The sequence below is a fragment of the Pongo abelii genome, chromosome 11, assembly GCF_028885655.2.
Source record: "Pongo abelii isolate AG06213 chromosome 11, NHGRI_mPonAbe1-v2.0_pri, whole genome shotgun sequence".
Lineage (NCBI taxonomy): Eukaryota > Metazoa > Chordata > Mammalia > Primates > Hominidae > Pongo > Pongo abelii.
The window spans coordinates 101,155,064-101,175,247 of record NC_071996.2 but is presented as its reverse complement, the minus strand read 5'-3'; the positions used below and the strand labels follow the sequence as shown (position 1 = coordinate 101,175,247).

The window sequence follows — 20,184 nt, the reverse complement described above, 5'->3', positions numbered from 1 at the left end:
TCACTCGTTTTTTTGATTCAATATTGAAATGATGTCTGATCTTACTCAATATTGGTAATTTGAGTGTTCCTTTTTTTCCTTATTTGACTAGAGGTTCATTAATTTTATTGATCTTCCCAAAAATTCAACCTTTTTGTTTTATTGATTTTCTCTATTGTTTGTTTTCTATCTTATTGATTTCTACTCTAATCTTTATTCTCTTTTTTCTACTTTGAACTTAATTTTCTCTTTTTTTTTCTAGTTTCTTAAGATGAACATGGAAGTCTTTGAGAAATTTCTTTTTTTCTAATACAGGTGTTAACTGCTATAAATTTCCTAAGTATAGTGTTAGTGTTATCCCATGAATTTGGATGTTTTGACACTTAAATTCAAAGTACTTTCTAATTTCCTTTTTAATTTCTTCTTTGATACAGGAGTTATTTAGAAGTGAGTTATTTAGTTTTCAAATATGTTGAGATTTTTCAAAGATATTTCTTTTATTGATCTCTAATTCCTTTGTGGTCAGAGCACATACTTTATATAACATTAATTCTTTTAAATTTATTGAGATGTGTTTTATGACCCAGAATATGGTCTATATTGGTAACTGTTTTCTGTGTACTTGAAAATAATATGTACTCTGCTGTTGGTGGTGGAGTGTTCCATAAATGCCAATTATGTCCAGGTAGTTGATCACATAATTTAAATCATCTATATCCTTAATGATTTCCTGTCTAGTTGTTCTATTGAGAAAGATATGTTGAAAATTCTGACTATAATTGTGTAATTGTGTGTTTCTCCTATCAATTCCACTGGTTTTTGCTTCATGTATTTTGAAGCTCTGATATTAGTTGCATAATTACTTAGGGTTATTATATCTTCTTGATGAACTGATGCCTTAATTATTATGTAATAACTTTCTTTATGCCTGGCAATATTCATTGCTCTGAAATCTACTACATCTGATATTAATATATCCACAGCAGCTTTCTTTTGACTTGTGTTATCATGGTATATCTTTTCCAATTTTTTTCCTTTAAACTAATTGTGTCCTTATATTTGAATTGTGTTTCTTGTAAGCAGCATATTGTTTGGTCTTTTCATTTTATACAGTCTGACAATTTCTGCCTTTTAATTTCATTACTTATACAATTTACAATACAATAAGAGATTTAAGTAATATACCTTTTTCAGTTGTGCCTCAATATCAGCAGAAGATTGGTTCCAGGCCTCCTCATTCACCGCTTGCAAATACCCCATTCACCCCTTGCAAATACCAAAATCCATAGATGTTCAAGTCTCTTTCATAAAATAACATAGTGTTTGCATATAACCTTTATGCATCTTCCTGTATACCCTAAATTATCCCTAGATTACTTATAATACCCAATTAAATGTAAATGCTATATAAATAATTGTACTGCATTTTTATTTGTATTTAATTTTGTATTGTTATTTTTATCAGTTTCTTAAGTATTTTTAATCCATTGTTGGTTGAATCCACAGATGCAGAACCCCTAGATGCAAAGGGCCAGCCATATTCATCCCTGCAGTTACTATTTCTAGCTCTCTCTCTTCATCTGTTTTTGTACATCCATATTTTGACCTGGCATCATTTTCCTTCAGCCTGAAGGATTTCCTTTAACATTTGTTATAATGTAAGTCTACTGGTGATGAATTCAGCTTTTGAAAATTTTTTTGTATAACCTTCATTTTTGAATAAGTATGGAATTCTAGAATTCATTTTTACTGGATATAGAATTCTAGGATTACAGTTTTTTTCTTCGTTTTCAATACTTTAAAGAAGTTGCTCCACTGGTATCTCATCTGCATGGTTTACAATAAGACATATGCTGTCTTTCTTATTTTCTCTGTACGTCTTTTTTTACTGGCTGCTTTTAAGATTATCTCATTATCACTACTTTTGAACTATTTGGCTACGATATGCCTTGGTTGTTGCAATGGTTTGAAGGTGTCACCAAAACTCATGTGTTGGAAACTTAATTGGACTCCCAATGCCAGAGTGTTGGGAAGTGGGGCCAAGTAAGAGGTAATTGGACCATGAGGGCTCCACCGTCATGAAAGGTGTTGTCATTGGAGTGGGGTAGTTGAAGAGGAGGTGGCTTTGTTATAATAGCAAAACCTCCTTTATATGGGCTCTCTTGACCTTCCACCTTTTGCCCTTCTGGCATGGAATTACACTCACCAGATGCCAAAGCCATGCTCTTGGACTTCTCAGCCTCCAGAACTGTAAACCAAATAAACTTCTTTTCTTTGTAAATTACACAATCTGTGACATTCTATTACAGCAGCAGAAAACAGACTAACTTGTTTTTCTCATGTTTCTTGTCCTTGGAATTTTTGAGATGCTTGGATCTGGAGGTTACAGTTTTCATTACAAATGAGAAATTTTTAGCCATTATTCCTTCAAATTATTTTTCTTTCCTGCTCTTCTCTCCCGTTTCATACATATTAGATTCTTGAAGCTATTTCACTATTCTCTGATACCCTGTTCATTGTTTAAATTCTCTTTTTATTTCTCCTTTTATAACCCTTTTACTGAGATAATTTACATACCATAAAATTCACTCTTTAAAATATACAATTAAATAGCTTTTAGTACATTCACAAATTATGTAAACAAACATCATCATTATTTCTAATTCCAGAACATTTTCATCACACCAATACGAAAACTCATACCCATTAGCAGTCACTCCCAGACCCCCACAGCCACTGGCAACCATTAGTCTACTTTCTATCTCTATTGATTTGCCTATTCTGGATATTTTATAAAAATGGAACTGTACAACATGTGGCCTTTGTGCCTGATTTCCTTCACTTAGCATAATGTTTTCAAGGTATACTCTTGTAGCATGTATCAGTACTTCATTTCTTTTATTGTTGAATAATCCAATGTATGAATATGTAATTTTTGTTTATCCTTTCATGAGTTGATAGACATTTGGATTGTTTCTACTTTTGACTATTATAAATAATGCTGCCACAAACATTTGTGTACAAGCTTTTGTGTGGACATATATTTTCATTTCTCTTGGGTAGAAATCTAAGAGTAGAATTGCTGGGTCATACGGTAACTCCACGTTTTTTTAACCTTTTGAGGAAGTGCCAAGCTGTTTTCCAAAGCAGCTGAAATATTTTACATTTCCACCAGCAGGGGAGGATGGTTCCAATTTCTCCGTGTCCTCACTAACACTTGTTATTATCTGTCTTTTTTATTATAGCCAACCTATTTGATGTGAAGTCATATCTAATTGTGGCTATGATTTATGTGATCTTAGTGGTTAATGATCTTCAGCACGTTTCTATGTGCTTATTTCCTGTTTGCATATTTTCTTGGAAGAAAACTCTATTCCAATCCTTTGACCAGTTTTTAAAAATTCGGTTTTCTTTTTACTAAGTTGTAATAGTTCTTTATAAATTTTGGATGCCAGTCTCTATCAGATATATGACCTGCAAACCTGTTCTGTGGGTTCTATTTTCACTTTCTTGGTAGTATCCTTTGGAGTACAAAAGTTTTTACTTTTAATGAGATTATTTAGAGTCAATGAACATATTAATATGCATCCAATCTCATTAGAGATTAAAGATAAAGAGAAATAAGATTTTTGTAACTTAGAAGATTGGCAAAGATGAAAATAAGAAAAATTAAATTTATCATTAGCAAAGATTTGAGCACTCTCATAAACTCCTGGCGGGGTTTTAAATTGAACAAGTTTTCCAGAGACTATTTGGCAATGTATCTCAAAATCCCTAAAAAACAAAAACGAAACAAAACAAAAAATCTCTGTATCCTTTGACCCAACAATTCCACTTCTAGAAATGTATCCCAAAGAAAAAGTTGAACAACTTTGTAAAAATGGATTTTATTATTGGAATGTTTATATAACAAGAAATTAGGTGAGTAAAATCTAACAATAGGAGATTGGTTAAATATATTCTGGTAAGCCATATAACAAGATACTGTGTAATTATTATAAATGACCATTAATTTTTTTTTATTTTTTAAAGACAAGGTCTTACTATGTTTCCCAGGCTAGTCTCAATCCCTGGCCTCAAGCAATTCTCTCATTTTGGCCTCTCAATAAATGATAATTTTCATCAAGTTTCACCACCTATCATGTCCTCAAGGTCCAGATGTAATATAAATGAATGAAAAGGCTCTCTAGAAAATTGGACAGCATATGCCCCTTTTGGAGAGGGCAGTTTCAATTAATTGATGCCAAGCAAGAAAGTATATGTGTGGTGGTTGTGAGGTGGGGAGTGGGAGGTGTCCTGTGTTGTTAGATTATCCAGTATTTTAAAACATGCAGGACATTGAATTGTACGTAACATTTTCTGAATTTCAAAAGCTGTCTATTGCATAAACATTTTTTTTAAAAATGTTCAATGGCCAAATAAAACACATCATTTTTGGACTAGATTCAGTTCAAAGGCTTGGAACTCTAATGTAAATACACATTTATTGACACAGAAAGATATCCATAACATATTGTTAAAATTTTAAACACCCTGCTACAAAGTTTATATAATATCTCAATTTTGTTAAAATAAAAGCATATTTACATATATGTATAAACTCTAAACAGTGTCTAAAGGGATATAAATCAAATAGTTATTAGTGGGTAATTTTGCTTTTCTGTTGTATATAGTTCTCTATTTTCGTATTTTTATATTGACCATTAATATTTTATATTCAGAAAATAAATGATACAGTTCTTTGTATCTGTGGTTATAAAGGTAAAAGTTAATAGTCTGGTTTAAAATGTTAAGAATAAACTTAAAATCAAAATCACTAAGTATATAATCTTTCACATGAAATCAGACAGACCCAAGTTCAAAATCAATTATTCCATTTATTACCTCAGTGGCCTTGGGCTTTCTCACCTGTAAAATGCCAGTGATAATACCTGCCATCTCCACCTCAGATCCCATTGGTGATGTAAAAATGAATAAATAAAAATAGAATTAATATCTAAAACACTACGTTCCTAGCATCACCAAATCTAAGTAGATAGAAGAGAGAAGGGGGCTTTTTCTACCACAGTTCAAGTCTAGAAAGGAGATAGATGCTCCTCATAGAATGTAACAATGTCATGGAGGCATAATACACAAAAAAAATTGTTTGTTTGTGCTATTCTATCTGGAGGCAGGAACATCACAGGAGACTAGGAGACTTTTCCCTTGCCACCTCCACTCCCAGAATCCAAAGCTCCTCTCTGCTCCACATCTCACTCCCCATCTAGCAAGGACACCCAGTGGAATGAAGCAGAGTGCGGCTGATGACCCACTGCCAGAAATAGCATCAGATGAGGCAGAATCCATATTATGTTTTTGAGAATTTTTGGGTGGGTCCTAAGTGTGAGTAGAGCTCTAGGACAAATAAAATAAACTAGAGAAGCTACTTCCAAGGATTGGATTTGACCTTGGAGTAAATAAATGTATAAATATTGTTTGAGAGTTTGTCATCCTTTATCTTCTCTTCCCACCTAACTGTATATCCAGTAAAGACGTGGATTTACCAAATAGAATTCAAGTAGATGAAGAGGTACACTAGTAAAATCAACCAATCAGCTAATGTAAGGTGGGTTTTGTTTCTGTCTATAGAACCTCTTTTTCACCACAAAGGGCTTAACATCTGCATTCCACTATTCCTCCTACCAGCAAGTTAAATATAACAGAGGGTAAAGAAGTTTTTTCAGGCCATTGTAGTATCATTGGAAACTTGCCTTCAAATGACTTCAGGTACCTCCTCCTCGAGTGCCCAGTTTTAAACCCAGGGAATAATTTCATCATATCCGGTCCACGGAAATAGCAAACTCTTTAAGATATTTTTGATGTAGTAACCCATTTTCATTAGCTTTGCTTTTTCAATTCACAATAAAAGAAAACAATAAGTGTTTTTTTCATATCTTTACTCTTTCAGTAATGTGCAACATGAACGTAATAGTGTTAAGAAGTCAGAAATAACTTAACACAGAAGCTATAGGAGATGTTTATATTTGCAAAATTTCAACAATTATCTTCTCTAGGTTTCCCCAAATTAGCATATTTGTTAATCAAATTAATTAAGAAGCTTTTCAAAATAAAAGCAATGTTTTAAATAAATATATTCTTTCATAACTATAGAACATTTAGTTCTGTTGGAGGTAACAAAGATTACACTCAAGTACTTTATGAAGACATTAGGGTAAAAATTATCTAGATGCAATTATAAATGTACCCTAATTAGTATTTCTTTTTGCATGTATGCTTTTCTGTGTGTGTTAGGGTTATATCATAGATGTTTGGTAACTGGTTAGTTCTTAAATTATCACAAAGATATTATCAGACCCACAGAATTTATATCAGCTCAATGTGATGATATGATATTGTTTGAACAATATCTTTAAATTTACATCCAAACAAAGCCAACACCTCTAAGCTGCCATATCTGTTATAGAAAATGAGTGCTAGACTCTTAGCTTGGAAGAATGATACCTTCCTACAAATCTCAAAATTATACAACAATATTATTGTCACATCAAAATCCTAATTGCAACAGAGCTTTCAGTGTGTTTCAGAGTACCACACAGGTAGGTATAAATTCACTTATAATCAGCTTTTCTAGTGAAATCATATGGTTAGTAAATGACTACAGAAAACTTCCTAAAAATTGATTTTATTTAATAAATATTTTTTAAAGTTTTCTAACTGAAGAAATGACTTTGCTAATCTTTCTAGAAATTCTGATTATCTGTTTAATCTTTCATTCACTTTTATTTCTACTCTGATTCTTAGGAAATTTTCTAATCTATATTTAATCTATCAAAACATCTATGCTTTGACAAATTTGGCTTCCTTCAATAATAAGCTACGCTAAGATCACTAAATTAAACGTCAAAGGCAGAAAAGTCAAATTAAACACAGCGACAGGTCACAGTAAGTGCTCTTCAGAATTTCAGATTAAAATAACTGTCCCAAAATGATCAAGGAATAACTCACTAAATGAATAATGCAACACAGAATAGATTTTAACAGAATTTCTCTCTCCCTCTCTCTCTCTCTGCCACACACACACACACACACACACACACACATTCTTCCACAGGCATCCACACAGGGGTGTTGACACATGTCTCAGAATTTAAAACACTGATACTAAAGGCTTTAATTTAGATAAATTAACTACACGGAAATACTGACATTGTGAAAATATCTATGTCCAATACCCCATATAGGGCATCATTTTGTGAACTTATAAAACATTTAAAGAAAGAAAACAAGGATGAGAAACCAGAGTCCTTGATAAGATGGGTGAACGTGTCGATAATGCCCAGAGTCACAGCTTCCCATTCTCCTCGCTACTTTCCTTCTCCTCTATGGCTTCCAGGCTGCGCTTGCTCTTGGCCTCAGCACTGCTGCTGGGAGCTTTACTCAGTCCACAGGACAGGCATGCCAGCTGGATCTGCTTCATGTTTTCTATAGCTTCATTCTTGGCATTCTTCAACAGATCTCCTTGGCCCTACAAACAGAAAAAAATAGGCATCAAAGAAGACAGTTATGGGCCAGGTATGTGCTGAATGACATCACTCTATGTCCTTACTGCCCATTGCTGAATAAGGAAACAGACCCAGACCTGCAAGCTCACTTTTCCAGAGTTTAACCCAAGGTTCTTTTCTAACATTATTAAGTGACTTTGCTTGTTAAGCCAAGTACCTCGACCTGAGCCTGACCAGCTGGCTATGCAATTGCTGGCAGTCCGTTGAGATTCCTGTTGTGAGGAACCCTCCCCTTTATGTGCTGAGGACATCAACTCTTCTATCACCAGGTCTGAGACTCTGCACACTGCTGCAATACCTACCCCACCCAGATCCAGCATTCCTAGTCTTGGGAGAAAACAAGGAAAGAAGCTCTTCCTTAAAGAAGTGAAAATAAAAATCTCCCCCTCTGTACAAGAGCTTACAAAGCAAAGTGTCTTCTGTAAAGTAAGTCACATACCCTTATGCTTGGTGAGCTGGTTTTTAATATACTGGGTCATCCTTGCCATCTGCCTGTTGTTAAATTATCAGTTACCCACATTACTTCTGCCTTTTCCATCATCCTGAAGATGATGTTCCCACCTGGCAGATGGAGAAAAAGAGTCTCCAGAGGCAAAACAAAAAGGAAATGAGGATTGCAGGAACACATTAGCTGTCATTTACATCAGTGCCCAACAGAGATCTTTTCTGCTATTTTTATTTCTTATTTTAGTTCACTGTTAAGATGATAAAGTGCATATACTGATACTGGCCCAAGGGCTGAATGACTGAGTGTGGGGAAGCGGGGACAGGTGTCTACGGTGCATAGACAGAGGAGGAAGTAGCTTCTTCCCTCTCCCCTCCATTCTCATGGCAGTGCCTGAAAGTGTGACCTTGAAAGGACAATATGGGAGGATATGGGGTTATGACGATTGCTGGAGCATTATTCTACAAAGCAGAGGCTCAGAGAAAGGATAATTCACCTATTTTATGAAAGGCCAATAAATGCTTTTTCCTTAGGGTGTATGAAGAAACTTGTATTTTACAAAAGCTTGGAATATTTTATTTCTCAAAACCTAAATATGCACTTGCCAATTCTATCCTCTATAAAAAATAGCTAAATCCTTCTAATAGCAGCTTTTAATTATATGGAATGATTACATAGTTGGGCTTTGCCTGATGTTTGTGTTAAAGTGAACTTCTTCTCAAGTACATCAATTATGGTATGGGATTTTGGAAGAAGAGTTGGAGGTGGATAGTTTTGCCTTCTCCTGAGGAGAAATGAAGCTGAGCTTGATAAGGTTAATTGACTGGCCCAAGGTCAAAGCTGGTTAATCATTGAGCTGGGACTAAAGTTCAGGCCTTTGGCCTCCTGCATCAACGCTCTATTCCCCACACCATGTTTACAATCTAGTCTGAGACTAAAGACTAGAGATTAGAGCCTAAAGACTCTGTCAGTGAGAGATGTATTTTCTAAAGAAAAAATATTCACTACACGAGCAGACTTTGGGAAGTCTGTTCTTAACCCTATAGACATCATGAATGAGTCTGCTCAACAAACCTGCACATTCTGCACATGTATCCCAGAACATAAAGTTAAAAAAAAAGTGAAGTCACATCCACTTTGAAAAGTGCAACTCTTCAGTAATAATAATAACAGACCAACATATGAAGTGCTTGCTCAGTGTGGTCACTCTTTGTGCTTTATATATGTTCATTCAATCATTCATTACAACATCCCTATGAGATGGGTACTTTCATTATTCTCAATTTACTGATTAAAAAACTGAGGCCCAGAGCACAATCACCCTTCCCAAAGTCATACAGCTGCTAAGTGGTAGAGCTAGAGCTTAAAGTCCAGCAGCTGGCTCCGGGGTCTGTGGTTTTAACCACTACCTGATAGGCATCTTTTAACAGCAAAGCAGGCACTCTCTGCAGGGCACCCTAGAGACTCCTATTCAATGTTACCCATGGAAGCAATGCAGATAAAAAGAAAAGCATTTCCCATGTGACACAGCCTGACACAACTTAGAGATAGCATCCAGAATCAGGAAGACAGGGCAGAGCAAGAACACACTGGCAGGGACGAGGGTTGGAGCATCTTCCACCAGTTTTTATCTGGGCCATTTTCTCTTCTGCAAAAATGATGAAAATATCCTTCAGCCTTCCTCACAGTTCTAAGATTAAAGACAATATGTTGAAGAGCTCTTTACGATTTAAATGATCATAAGTATAGGAATCACAATGCTATAAGGTGATTTGGAAAGTGGTTAACATTAGCTGCTACTATATATAAGTATCTTGGTACTATCTATATTTTATTAAAAAATTGACTAACATTTAAAATGCATCTACCAGAGTCTGTTTTACAGAGATATGTATAATGTATATGTACTACTATTTTTATAAATGGAAAGATTCCTTTAAAAATAATCTATTAGTAATGAGATTATATCCTCCTTCATTTTCAGAGTATTACTTTTAAGTGTTCCCTTTTCATTTAGTTTTGAAAGTTTCATCAAGCATTTTAAAAGCATAGCAGTAGCAAAACTGGCAACTTCCCTAATTGCAAGAGAACAGTGAAACATACAAAAACATCATTTTATCCTACTAACGCATAAAATTCTCACATCCCCTTTTCCCACAGCATGGCATGAAACATATTTTAATAATCCAGAATGTCATCTCATTGGTTCTAAGAGGTGGCATCCAAATGCCAGACTGTGCCATTTCTGGTAAATAGAAGTCAGTCTCTGTAGAAAACAATGGCCAATGGGAGAAAACAGTTTGTACCAGTGCATAAATAACACAACTACATCATCTCCTGATAACCCTGGAGACAACACATACTGGCTGTACCACACAGGCAGAAAAAAATAGGTAAGCTATTAACTAATAAAAGAAGCAAAAATGAAAGGCTGTGTTGTGAAGAGTGTACATTGAAACACTGATATAAACTTTTGTTTTCTCTTTTTTTATGAAGGAGGAATAGCAGTCATCTTTCTGTTCTATGGTTCCAGGAATCACAACCTGCATCTCTTCTTTGGGTCTTCCTAATCAAGGCACCAGAATCAGAAAAGACACATTCTGGTGAAAATTGTAGAGAGGGTGAATTTGATTGTTAACAACCACCACCCTGGCATTTTCCCTTGGCATGCTGACTTTTTTCCCATTTTATATGCAGCAATTTTCTCTAATCATCTAGCAATCTCTTTCTCTCTACTCTGTCACAAACACCCCCAAACTTCTCTTAACCAGCCAGCTTATACCAGATCTCCCTCTAAACATCTTTGTCCTGTGTATCATTTCCTCCAAAACATATTAGGTACAGCAGGTGTCCCCAACCCTGAGGCCATGGACTGATACCAGTCCCTGTGACCTGTGAGGAACCAGGCTGCACAGCAGGACATGAGTAGTGGGTGAGTGAGCATTACTGCCTGAGCTCCCACTCCTGTCACATCAGCAGTGACATTAGATTCTCAGGAGTGTGAACCCTATTGTGAACTGAGCCTGCAAGGGATCTAGGTTGTGTGTTCCTTATAAGAATCTAATGCCTGACAATCCGAGGTTGATCCAGTTTCATCCCAAAAACCATCCCCCGCCACCCCCCATGGTATTCAGGTCAGCCAAGCCATTTAAAGGTATTTGTCTGTAGTATATATTTAAAGAGTAATCTAACAAGTCATTCTTAAGAAAGTGTTTTAATCTTATTCTCCCTAAAAAGAGGTTTTAGGGGAAGAGGAGGAACCCCAGGAGAATTCATTTTATTTGGTGATATAGAAATGGAAACACCTCTTGTATACTAAAATAAGTTTAGGATTGTTATGGCATGAAATGCAGAATTAATGTACAAGTTGACCACTGAACACTCAACTTGAAAAAAAAAATGTCAAGCTGCTGCCGGCATTTCTATACTAGCAATCTCATGGGGATTTGAAGTATCTCTGATACTGGGGATCCTTCAGAAAAAAAAAAAAAAAAAAAAAGAGAGAAGGATGCTTTAACTCAAAGGAAAGTAAAGGTAATAGAGAGCGCCTCAGGTAGACTGACGCTGATGGGACAACAAGACTAATAGAAGTCCCAAGAGCAATGGCCACCATTTAGCCTCCACAGTGATTTGGCTTCTGAATGTAAGGTTCCATTGGCAGGTCCAACACATTTAGAAAGTAACATGGACTCATGCAAAGCCACAGAGATCATTACAGAAACTCTGAATTTAAAAATGAGTGATAATTAGTGAATATTTAAAAAAACAAACATTAAGCATTCCTTATTAAATCTTTCCAACTGCATTAAATTATAATTAAAGTACATTATCTAGAAATCAGGAAATAATTGGTGCAATTTAGATTGCAAATTGGACTGCCGTGCATTGCTGTGGTGATATATCACCACAATTTTGATCACTACTAATAAATTTACTACTGACAAGAAATATTGTCACAACACTAAACAGCAGCTAACATTTATTGAACACTTAATATACTAAACGTAAACCAGTTCACACACATCTCATTATATCCTAACCATAAAATAAGGTAGAATTCTAAATATAAATTATCTTTTAGTTATATATCTTATAACTCATCAAAAGATATTTTGGATTTCTGTTACTTCCATTTTTACCAAAAAATGCAGTCCTCCCCCAACCAGTGAAAATGGTTTTGACTACAGTCTGGCAGAATTATTCACAAAAGACATCCCAGGCTCCTTCACACCCACTTTTCCCATGAACTGTGCTATCCCTTGTGATATTAGTACACAAAAGAGCAGGAGAACATCATAACTAGTGTTCTTATCATGTGTAAAGGAAATGAGTGGGTTGTTTCAGAGCACACCACAAATATTTAAAGCAGCTAATTGGGACTCTGGGAATAGGAAAACCCTCACATATACAAAACTACACACATAAACAAATGCAGCTCTGTCTCCGAGTCAACTCGTGTGAGTATTTTTGAGCCCACACTCATCAGCAGACTGGGTTTTCTGATATTCTTTTATCCATGGGAGAGTCCATACCTACAGTAGAATCACCCTTGTACAGTGCTGCAGTAGAAACCAGTCACAGACATCATAGTGGGATGAGTAGTTATTTATTTGGTCCATTGATGGACCATATTGTGGAGGGCTGTGCACAAATGCCATCTTAGTAATTCAAAAACCATCCTTTGGGACTCTATCATTTAAGAAGTTTAATCCTTTGCCCTGAAGAGGTAAAACAACTGCTACAATGTCCTTCATTTGAGAAATTAAAACAACAGATCAAAAATGTTTTGATGTCATGTCAGACTTTTTTTTTTTTTTTTTTGATGTTACACTCTTTGTATGTTACACTGTTTGGAAAACTGGGTGAAACTATTCAAAGATGGCCTGGAATTCTTGCTCTCTAGAATGAAGGCTTATCTATCTGTGTAGGAATTATATACAAGATGTTAACAAGAGTTAAAAGGCACAAAGGTGCAGCTATCAGGAAATTGCATATAAAATACCTTAATTTTGCACAAAAATAGAAGTGTCCACTGCACTAAGTTATCAATGCTCAGATTTATTGTTTTGCAACACCTCAGCAACCAAATATTTCAACTGCATTCTACTTGCTATTTAAAAAGTTAAATTTTTAAATAGCTCCATGAACATGGAGTTACTCCATGAACACTCAAGAAATATGGATGAATAGTCGTAGAGTAGTTCTGTTCTAACAGTCTTGGCTGAATGAAGCTTTATCTGTTATTTTTCTGAAACTCTAAACCCAAAACAAATGAAACTCTGCTTTTCAAATCTTTATTATATAATGCAATAAAAATAATCTGTATAGGAACATGAAGAGAATTACACTGGACATGCTCACCTGAGACATTAGATTTTGTAACTGTATATAAAGTTAATTTCTTAATTAGTTATGTAAAGGATGTATTTTAGGATTGGTCACAAACTCTGATTAATTGAATACTTCTGAAAACTATGGAAACTGAATATAAATAAATCTTTTTAGTTCCTGAGAATCTAATTCTCAAGAAAAAATAATTTATAAAGTATAGAAGTCACTTTAAAGAAATGTTAAGAATAATTTAATGCCAAAGGGTCCACAGAAAATTGTAAAACGCAGCAGATGATATGTTTAATAAGCCATATGAAAGGCTCAAAAAATTTTGAAATCATACTCTGTTAAAATTCAACATAATGAAAATTAAATTTGAAAGTTAAATTTGAAAGATCTTCTTTTCCCACATTTCTTTCTCAAATAACACCTGCATTGTTACAATAGCTTTCTTATCAAGCTTTCTTTGTTACAATAGCTTTATTTATCAAGAAGTCTTGGTTAACTTGAATGTTGAAGACATGAAGGACCCTAGTTACTTCAAAATAGTAATTAACTGCATTTTAAGCAGAAAACCTTTGTATTAGCCATGTTTTTTAAAATAGTTTTAATATAAGGAGACAATTTTTATGTTCTTGTATATATAGAATTCTACATATAAGTGAAGTCTTTCAACATTATTTAAACACTACTAATAATAATATATTAAAAAACCATTAATAATCCAGTGGCATCAATGCTGACAATAGGTCCTGTTACTGGTGGAAAACATCTGTATCACTCAATAAAACCCACTGCATTGAGATGCAACAACCCAGATGCACTTGTTGACCAGAGCTTAAAAAAGAAGTATGGGCCAGGCGTGGCCAACATGGTTAAACTCCGTCTCTACTAAAAGAACAAAAATTAGCTGGGTGTGTTGGTGGGCGCCTGTAATCCCAGCTACTCAGGAGGCTGAGGCAGGAAAATTGCTTGAACCCGGGAGGCGGAGGCTGCATTGAGCCAAGATCACGCCACTGCCCTCTAGCCTGGGTGACAGAGCATGACTCCATCTCAGGAAAAAAAAAAAGTATGAAATTTAATGTTTCAAATTCTCATTTATTGTCCCTGTTATACCTTGTTCAAAGCTATGTATATGTGAACTGAGATACACCCATCTCTTCCCTGTGCTTTGGGAACAATGGTGGTCTCTCTTAGCTATTAATGAAGACTTGCACCTTAGTTTTCATTTTATTCACTTATCCAGCAAACAAATATTTATTAAACAATTACTGTATACCAGACTTTGGCCTGAGGTTCTCAACCTATCAAAACCAACCCTTTGAAACAAATATTTTGTAAGGCTTTCTTTATTTTCATAAACGTAAATTCATAGATAATATAACCTATTTATGTATTATTAAAATAAAGTAAATATAATACCCTAGCTGTAATATAAAGGAGAAAAAGGGAATGGTCATTTAAAATAAAATAACATGTATTGCCATATGTGAATGCTCAGGCAGGCACACCAGAAACCTGAAGTAGGCTGATGCCTGTACTTAATATGAATGCAATTAGATATGAAAGAGAAATAAGATCAGATGCCATTCCACTCAAAAAATACATATTTAATGGAAAATGATAATGCAAATGTAGAGATAGACACTAGTATGAAAACAAATAATGGCAATAGAATAGATGTATTTGCATAGAATAAAAGAAGGAAAGAAACAACCTCAATTAAGGTAGGCATAACATGCCAAGACAAATACAAACCTTCACTGTGGAAAGAAAAAGCGATAATCCCATAAAGGAGGAAGTAAATAATGTCCATACACCACATCAAAACCGCCAAATCTTTTTTTTTTTTTTTTGAGACAGAGTTTTGCTCTTGTTGCCCAGGCTGGAGTGCAATGGTGCGATCTTGGCTCACAGCAACCTCCACATCCTGGGTTCAAGCGATTCTCCTGCCTCAGCCTCCTGAGTAGCTGGGATTACAGGCACAGGCCACCAGACCCGGCTAATTTTGTATTTTTAGTAGAGATGGAGTTTCTCCATGTTAGTCAGGCTGGTCTCAGACTCCCAACCTCAGGTGATCCACCCACCTTGGCCTCCCAAAGTGCGGGGATTACAGGCGTGAGCCACCACGCCCAGCAAAACTGCCAAATCTTTAAAACTACTCCAAAGGTCATTATTCTTGTGATTGATAATATCAGCTGATACTTTGTGGGACCCAGGCGGATGCCTACCATGGATTATCAATAATAAAAAATAAGGCATCAGGTTAAAACCATTATCTGACTTCCCAATTTGTTCCAATATTACTGTGTAGCAATTATATGATCAAGTGGACAAAATACCCAAGGTGAGTAAATTATTCAATAATTTGGAAACAATGTCTTTATTTCATTTAGACTTACCTCTCAATAACTACCTTTTAATCAAGTACTGGCCTTCAAACAACTTCTTGTAAAAAATAATAATAATTAATTAATTAATATCATATACTAAAGTATTCTGATATGTATTTTAGAGGGTGATATGGTTTGGCTCTGTGTCTCCACCCAAATCTCATGTTGAATTGTAAACCCCAGTGTTGCAGGAGGGGATTTGGTGGGAGGTGAATGGATCACAGGGGCGGATTTTCTCCTTATTGTTCTTGTGATAGTGAGTTCTCAGGAGATCTGGTTGTTTGAAAGTATGTAGCACTTCCCCTTAGCTGTTTCTCTTTCCTGCCACCATGTGAAGATGTGCTTGCTTCCCCTTTGCCTTATGCCATGACTGTAAGTTCACTGAGGCCTCCCCAGCCATGCCTCCTGTACAGCATGAAGGACTGAGAAAACAAAACAAAACAAAACAAAACAAAAAACCTCTTTTCTTTATAAATTACCCAGTCTCAGGTAGTTCTTTATAGCAGTATGACAACTGACTAATACAGAGGGTTTACTCAGGCAGGACTTAACAGAAATCTTGCAGGACACAGGACATTTTTCATCATGTTGTACTGTCCTGCCCAGAGCATGACATCAAATATTCCTGTCTGTTTCCACTAAATGCCAGGAGAATCCTCCCAATCGCCTCTACAATTTCCCAGAACACAGCCTGGGGGCAGTACTGCACCCATTGAGAATCACCAGGCTGGACTCTGCGGGTTACAAAAGTGAGCACAGACATCATCCCTGCCCCTATGGAACCTAAGTCTAGTGTGGGATACAGGTATATATAAAATAACCACAAAAATAAAGTTATATCTAACCTTAAATTATGCTAAATACTTGAGGGAAAAGAATGTATTGCTGTGAGGACTAGGAGATTAGACAAGCCTTCCCATAAAAAGTAACAAGAAAGCAATGATTTGCAAGATGAGCAGGCATCTTCATTTATTTCTTGGCATCTTATGATCAGTGAAACACAGTACAAGGATTTTTTTATGCTTGCCTGGAGGAGAGGCAAGAATCCTCCTCCAGTCTTACAGATACAGATATACATGGTATGGGAGTGTTCTGGAAGGTTGCCGCCTTTATGGCACAGCACCAAATTGCCTAATACATTCCATTTTTCCTTATGTTTTCTCTATTTAGGATTTATTTTGTTTCCTTGACATTTATACTGAAAGAAACACTGAAAGTGGAAAACAATAAAGTGTCATTTAGTGACAGTATCATTGAGTTCTGCTAAATAACCGTTCTTAGTAATTATTTCAAATTTTTGAGCCATTCGAAGGACTGCTTTTATAACCTTCAGGTGAATAAATGGACAAAGGAAAGCTAAAAAAATACATTGCCCAGGTTCACACAAGAAATAAGTGTGAAGGAAATAACTAATAATGCTGGCTTCCCAGGCCAAGAGTTGTTTTTCTTAATCTCTATGTTGTTTATTTTTGTGTGTGTTTTTTATTTAATTTAGGTACATTACATGATATGGTGCACATGTCATCAAATAGATCTTAGAAATGCAGAAAAGAAAAACTAGCTTAAGACTTCTTTGATTTATAAAAGAATTTCTTGATAGAACTTCATGAATGTCCCAGACATAAATACTATCCTTGTGCTGATATTTTGATTTCTAACTTTTGTCTTCAGTGTGGGTACAGGGTTTGGAAGCATTTAATAATTTTAATCTGAGCCAGATTTTCAGAAAACTGAAATACAAAAGCAATGATAGAGGATTCATGAGTGGGATAAGTGCTGGAAAAAATTACTGGTTTTCACTTCAAAGGTATCATCATAAGCCCTGACAGATCAGATCCAAAAAGAAGATTATTAGCGAATCATATTTATGACAGGCATCCGCTGAACATTTTGAAGGATGCTACTAATGTGAGGCCTCATCAGTCAATTCTCAGGGTCCCTGTACCGGTTTCTCCTTGCAGCACCCATAAGCCCCCACAAGCCTTCCACATAAGCTGGCTGTTCAAGATGGCAGAACACACAAGCTGAGGAGTGGAACACCAGGAATGATGAAGGAATAAATCTGATTCTAAGGATTCCTCACTTCTCTCATAGAATAACAATCTAGACCAGAGACTTTGAATCGTAACCATATCGCCATTCTTATAAGTGAATTTACAGCATAAGCTCCACTCTTACTGTACCCGGGCTCAAATCCTGGCTCCAAGACTTACTAGCTTTTTGACCTTGGGCAAGATCACTGGGTGCCTCAGTTTCCTCATCCATAAAATGGCTATAATAATTGTACTCACCTCATAGATTTTTTGTGAGATTAAGAGAGATAATACATCTAAATTCTTTAGAACAATGCCTGCCATACGTGGAAAACTCTAATAATTGTTAGCAATTATTATTCTATTATATAAACAGAAATAACAATGTTGTAGATAAGTCCACTGTCCTTTGCCTCATAAAACTGTGAGGAAACAAAAACACCTTGAAACTTAAAAAGACAAGTTGACAAAGTGGAGAGAATAAAATGCGACAATAAAAGCCAGGATTGCATTACTCATTAGTCCAAAAAAAGACCCCATGTTTAAAATAAAAATGACAATTGCATTAATGTGGCAACTCTCCTTGGGGGACCTCAAAAGGCATCATCCTCCCCTCTCAAAAGCTTATTTTATTATTCATAATTTAGACGCTACAACATTGTTCAGCGTCAAACACCAAAGCGTTGCTCACTATTGGAATAAAAAATGTAAAACAGCTGTTTCATTTAAGCCAGCAGAGAAAGTAAAAATGAGCTGAAATCATTTGTCACTAAAAGAAATTAATGCCAAACATTATCTTTTGTGACAGACCTGTTTTATTTCTGAAGATACCATAAGATAGGTTCCTACGGGGGTGCTCTGTTTAAGAAGCCATCTGTCTGCTTTGGGCAAATGACTGCAAGCCTAATCCACTTACAGAAAATGTCAACAAAATTGCTTCAACACCAGTGAGCTGAATAATAGAAAACCCCAAGCGAAACTTTAAAAATATGATTCAACTGCAGGAAGCCTTATGAATTTAGGTTTGTGTGATGATACTGGTATTCTAAGAATTTTCTTGCAGTCATTTTGACAAAAGAACCATTCAATAAAATAACTGCAGTCACTGCTTGTTGATTCCCCTGCTCTCTGCTCTTTCCTTCCCATTATTGTGATCATCCCCCTCTGCGTCAACAGAACTAATAGGATAGGACAGAAGATTAATGTCAATCTTTAGCAAGGTGATGAAGGTAATTAATTGCATTTCAAATGAAATTTAGTAACAGATCATGATTAGCACAATAAACAAACACTTCAAAAGTTCCAACATCTCAAATTAACTTTCCATGGATAATAAATGACCCTGCGATCTGAATTCATACTACCGCCATGAGTGTCATAAGCTGAATACAGAAGGAGCTTCTATAGAAATCTCTACCTGACCAACTCATGCTATTCCCATTTCAAAAAATATCATTTATAACAGCTTGAAAGACAGAGGATGGCCCAAACCCCAGAGCAAAGGCTATCAAGATAGTTACAAATATTAGTAGAATATTTTTTAAATACATTCTGGTATTTGGTTGGTAAGGTTTCACTCTAAAAAGTTACTGTTAAATTGTTGTTCAAATTATTGGTTACTTGATCCGTCCAAAAAGTAATTCTGCAAACATGCCAGAACAAAAGTGCAGATACGATAACAACAGTATACCATAGAGTGAACTGATCACAAAAATGGCTTCAGCTGCTTCACCACCTCCACAGTGCTGGATTTCAGCAAGTAAATGGTTTTTTATGACATCTGTCCCGTGTTACACAACTCCAAGGGCACAATTCACCCTGCCTTCTACGTGCATGGCATTCCCTACAGCCCAGTGACGGTTGTATTACATCTGGTCTAGATATGTCCTTTTACCAAGGACATTTATTCTTTATTCTCTGCTAAATCATAATGCTTTTAAAGAGGCTGAAATTGTCCTCTTTGAGAGTGAATCATGGCATGTGTATGGCTGGCCCATCCCGTAGCCTTGTAGCCACCCTTCTATGCTGGCATGAGTTCCAGGTTCAGTGTTAGCTGAAGTGGCCAAAGAGTTATTAGCAAGATATTTCTTAAGGGGCAACTTCTTCCACCCTCCACCCAATGAGTCAGGTTTTAATGAATGAGGCTAAGGCAGCTATCAAATAAAACATGCTACTTCTTAGTTAAATCAAGGATGTGGCCAACTCAGCTTCCTCCACAATGACTGGTTTGGAGATTTGGTCATTAATGAGATATTCACTCTCGGTGCCCCAGATTCAGCAAAGCATTCATTTAAACACCAGATTAATGTTACTGCAAGGAAAGTCAAGACCTGTTTTCTCTAATCTGAGACTGGCTCCAATTTCAGATCTCAGACTCAAGCTATCTACACCAACAGACTACTAGTTACACTTTTTCCTCCAACTTTTTATATTATTTAAAG

The 20,184-nt window shown here is 35.7% G+C and overlaps 1 protein-coding gene across 1 annotated transcript in view; it reads right to left on the bottom strand.

Moving 5' to 3' along the window:
- Positions 1-189: 189 nt before the first annotated feature.
- The window catches only part of PLCL1 (phospholipase C like 1 (inactive)), a 353,086-nt gene continuing 333,091 nt past the window's right edge, over positions 190-20,184 (bottom strand). Inside the window, exon 6 of the mRNA XM_024243921.3 lies at positions 190-7,504. Coding sequence (XP_024099689.1) covers positions 7,322-7,504 — 183 coding nt within the window. The 3' untranslated portion in view covers positions 190-7,321. The remainder of the gene's footprint in view (positions 7,505-20,184) is intronic.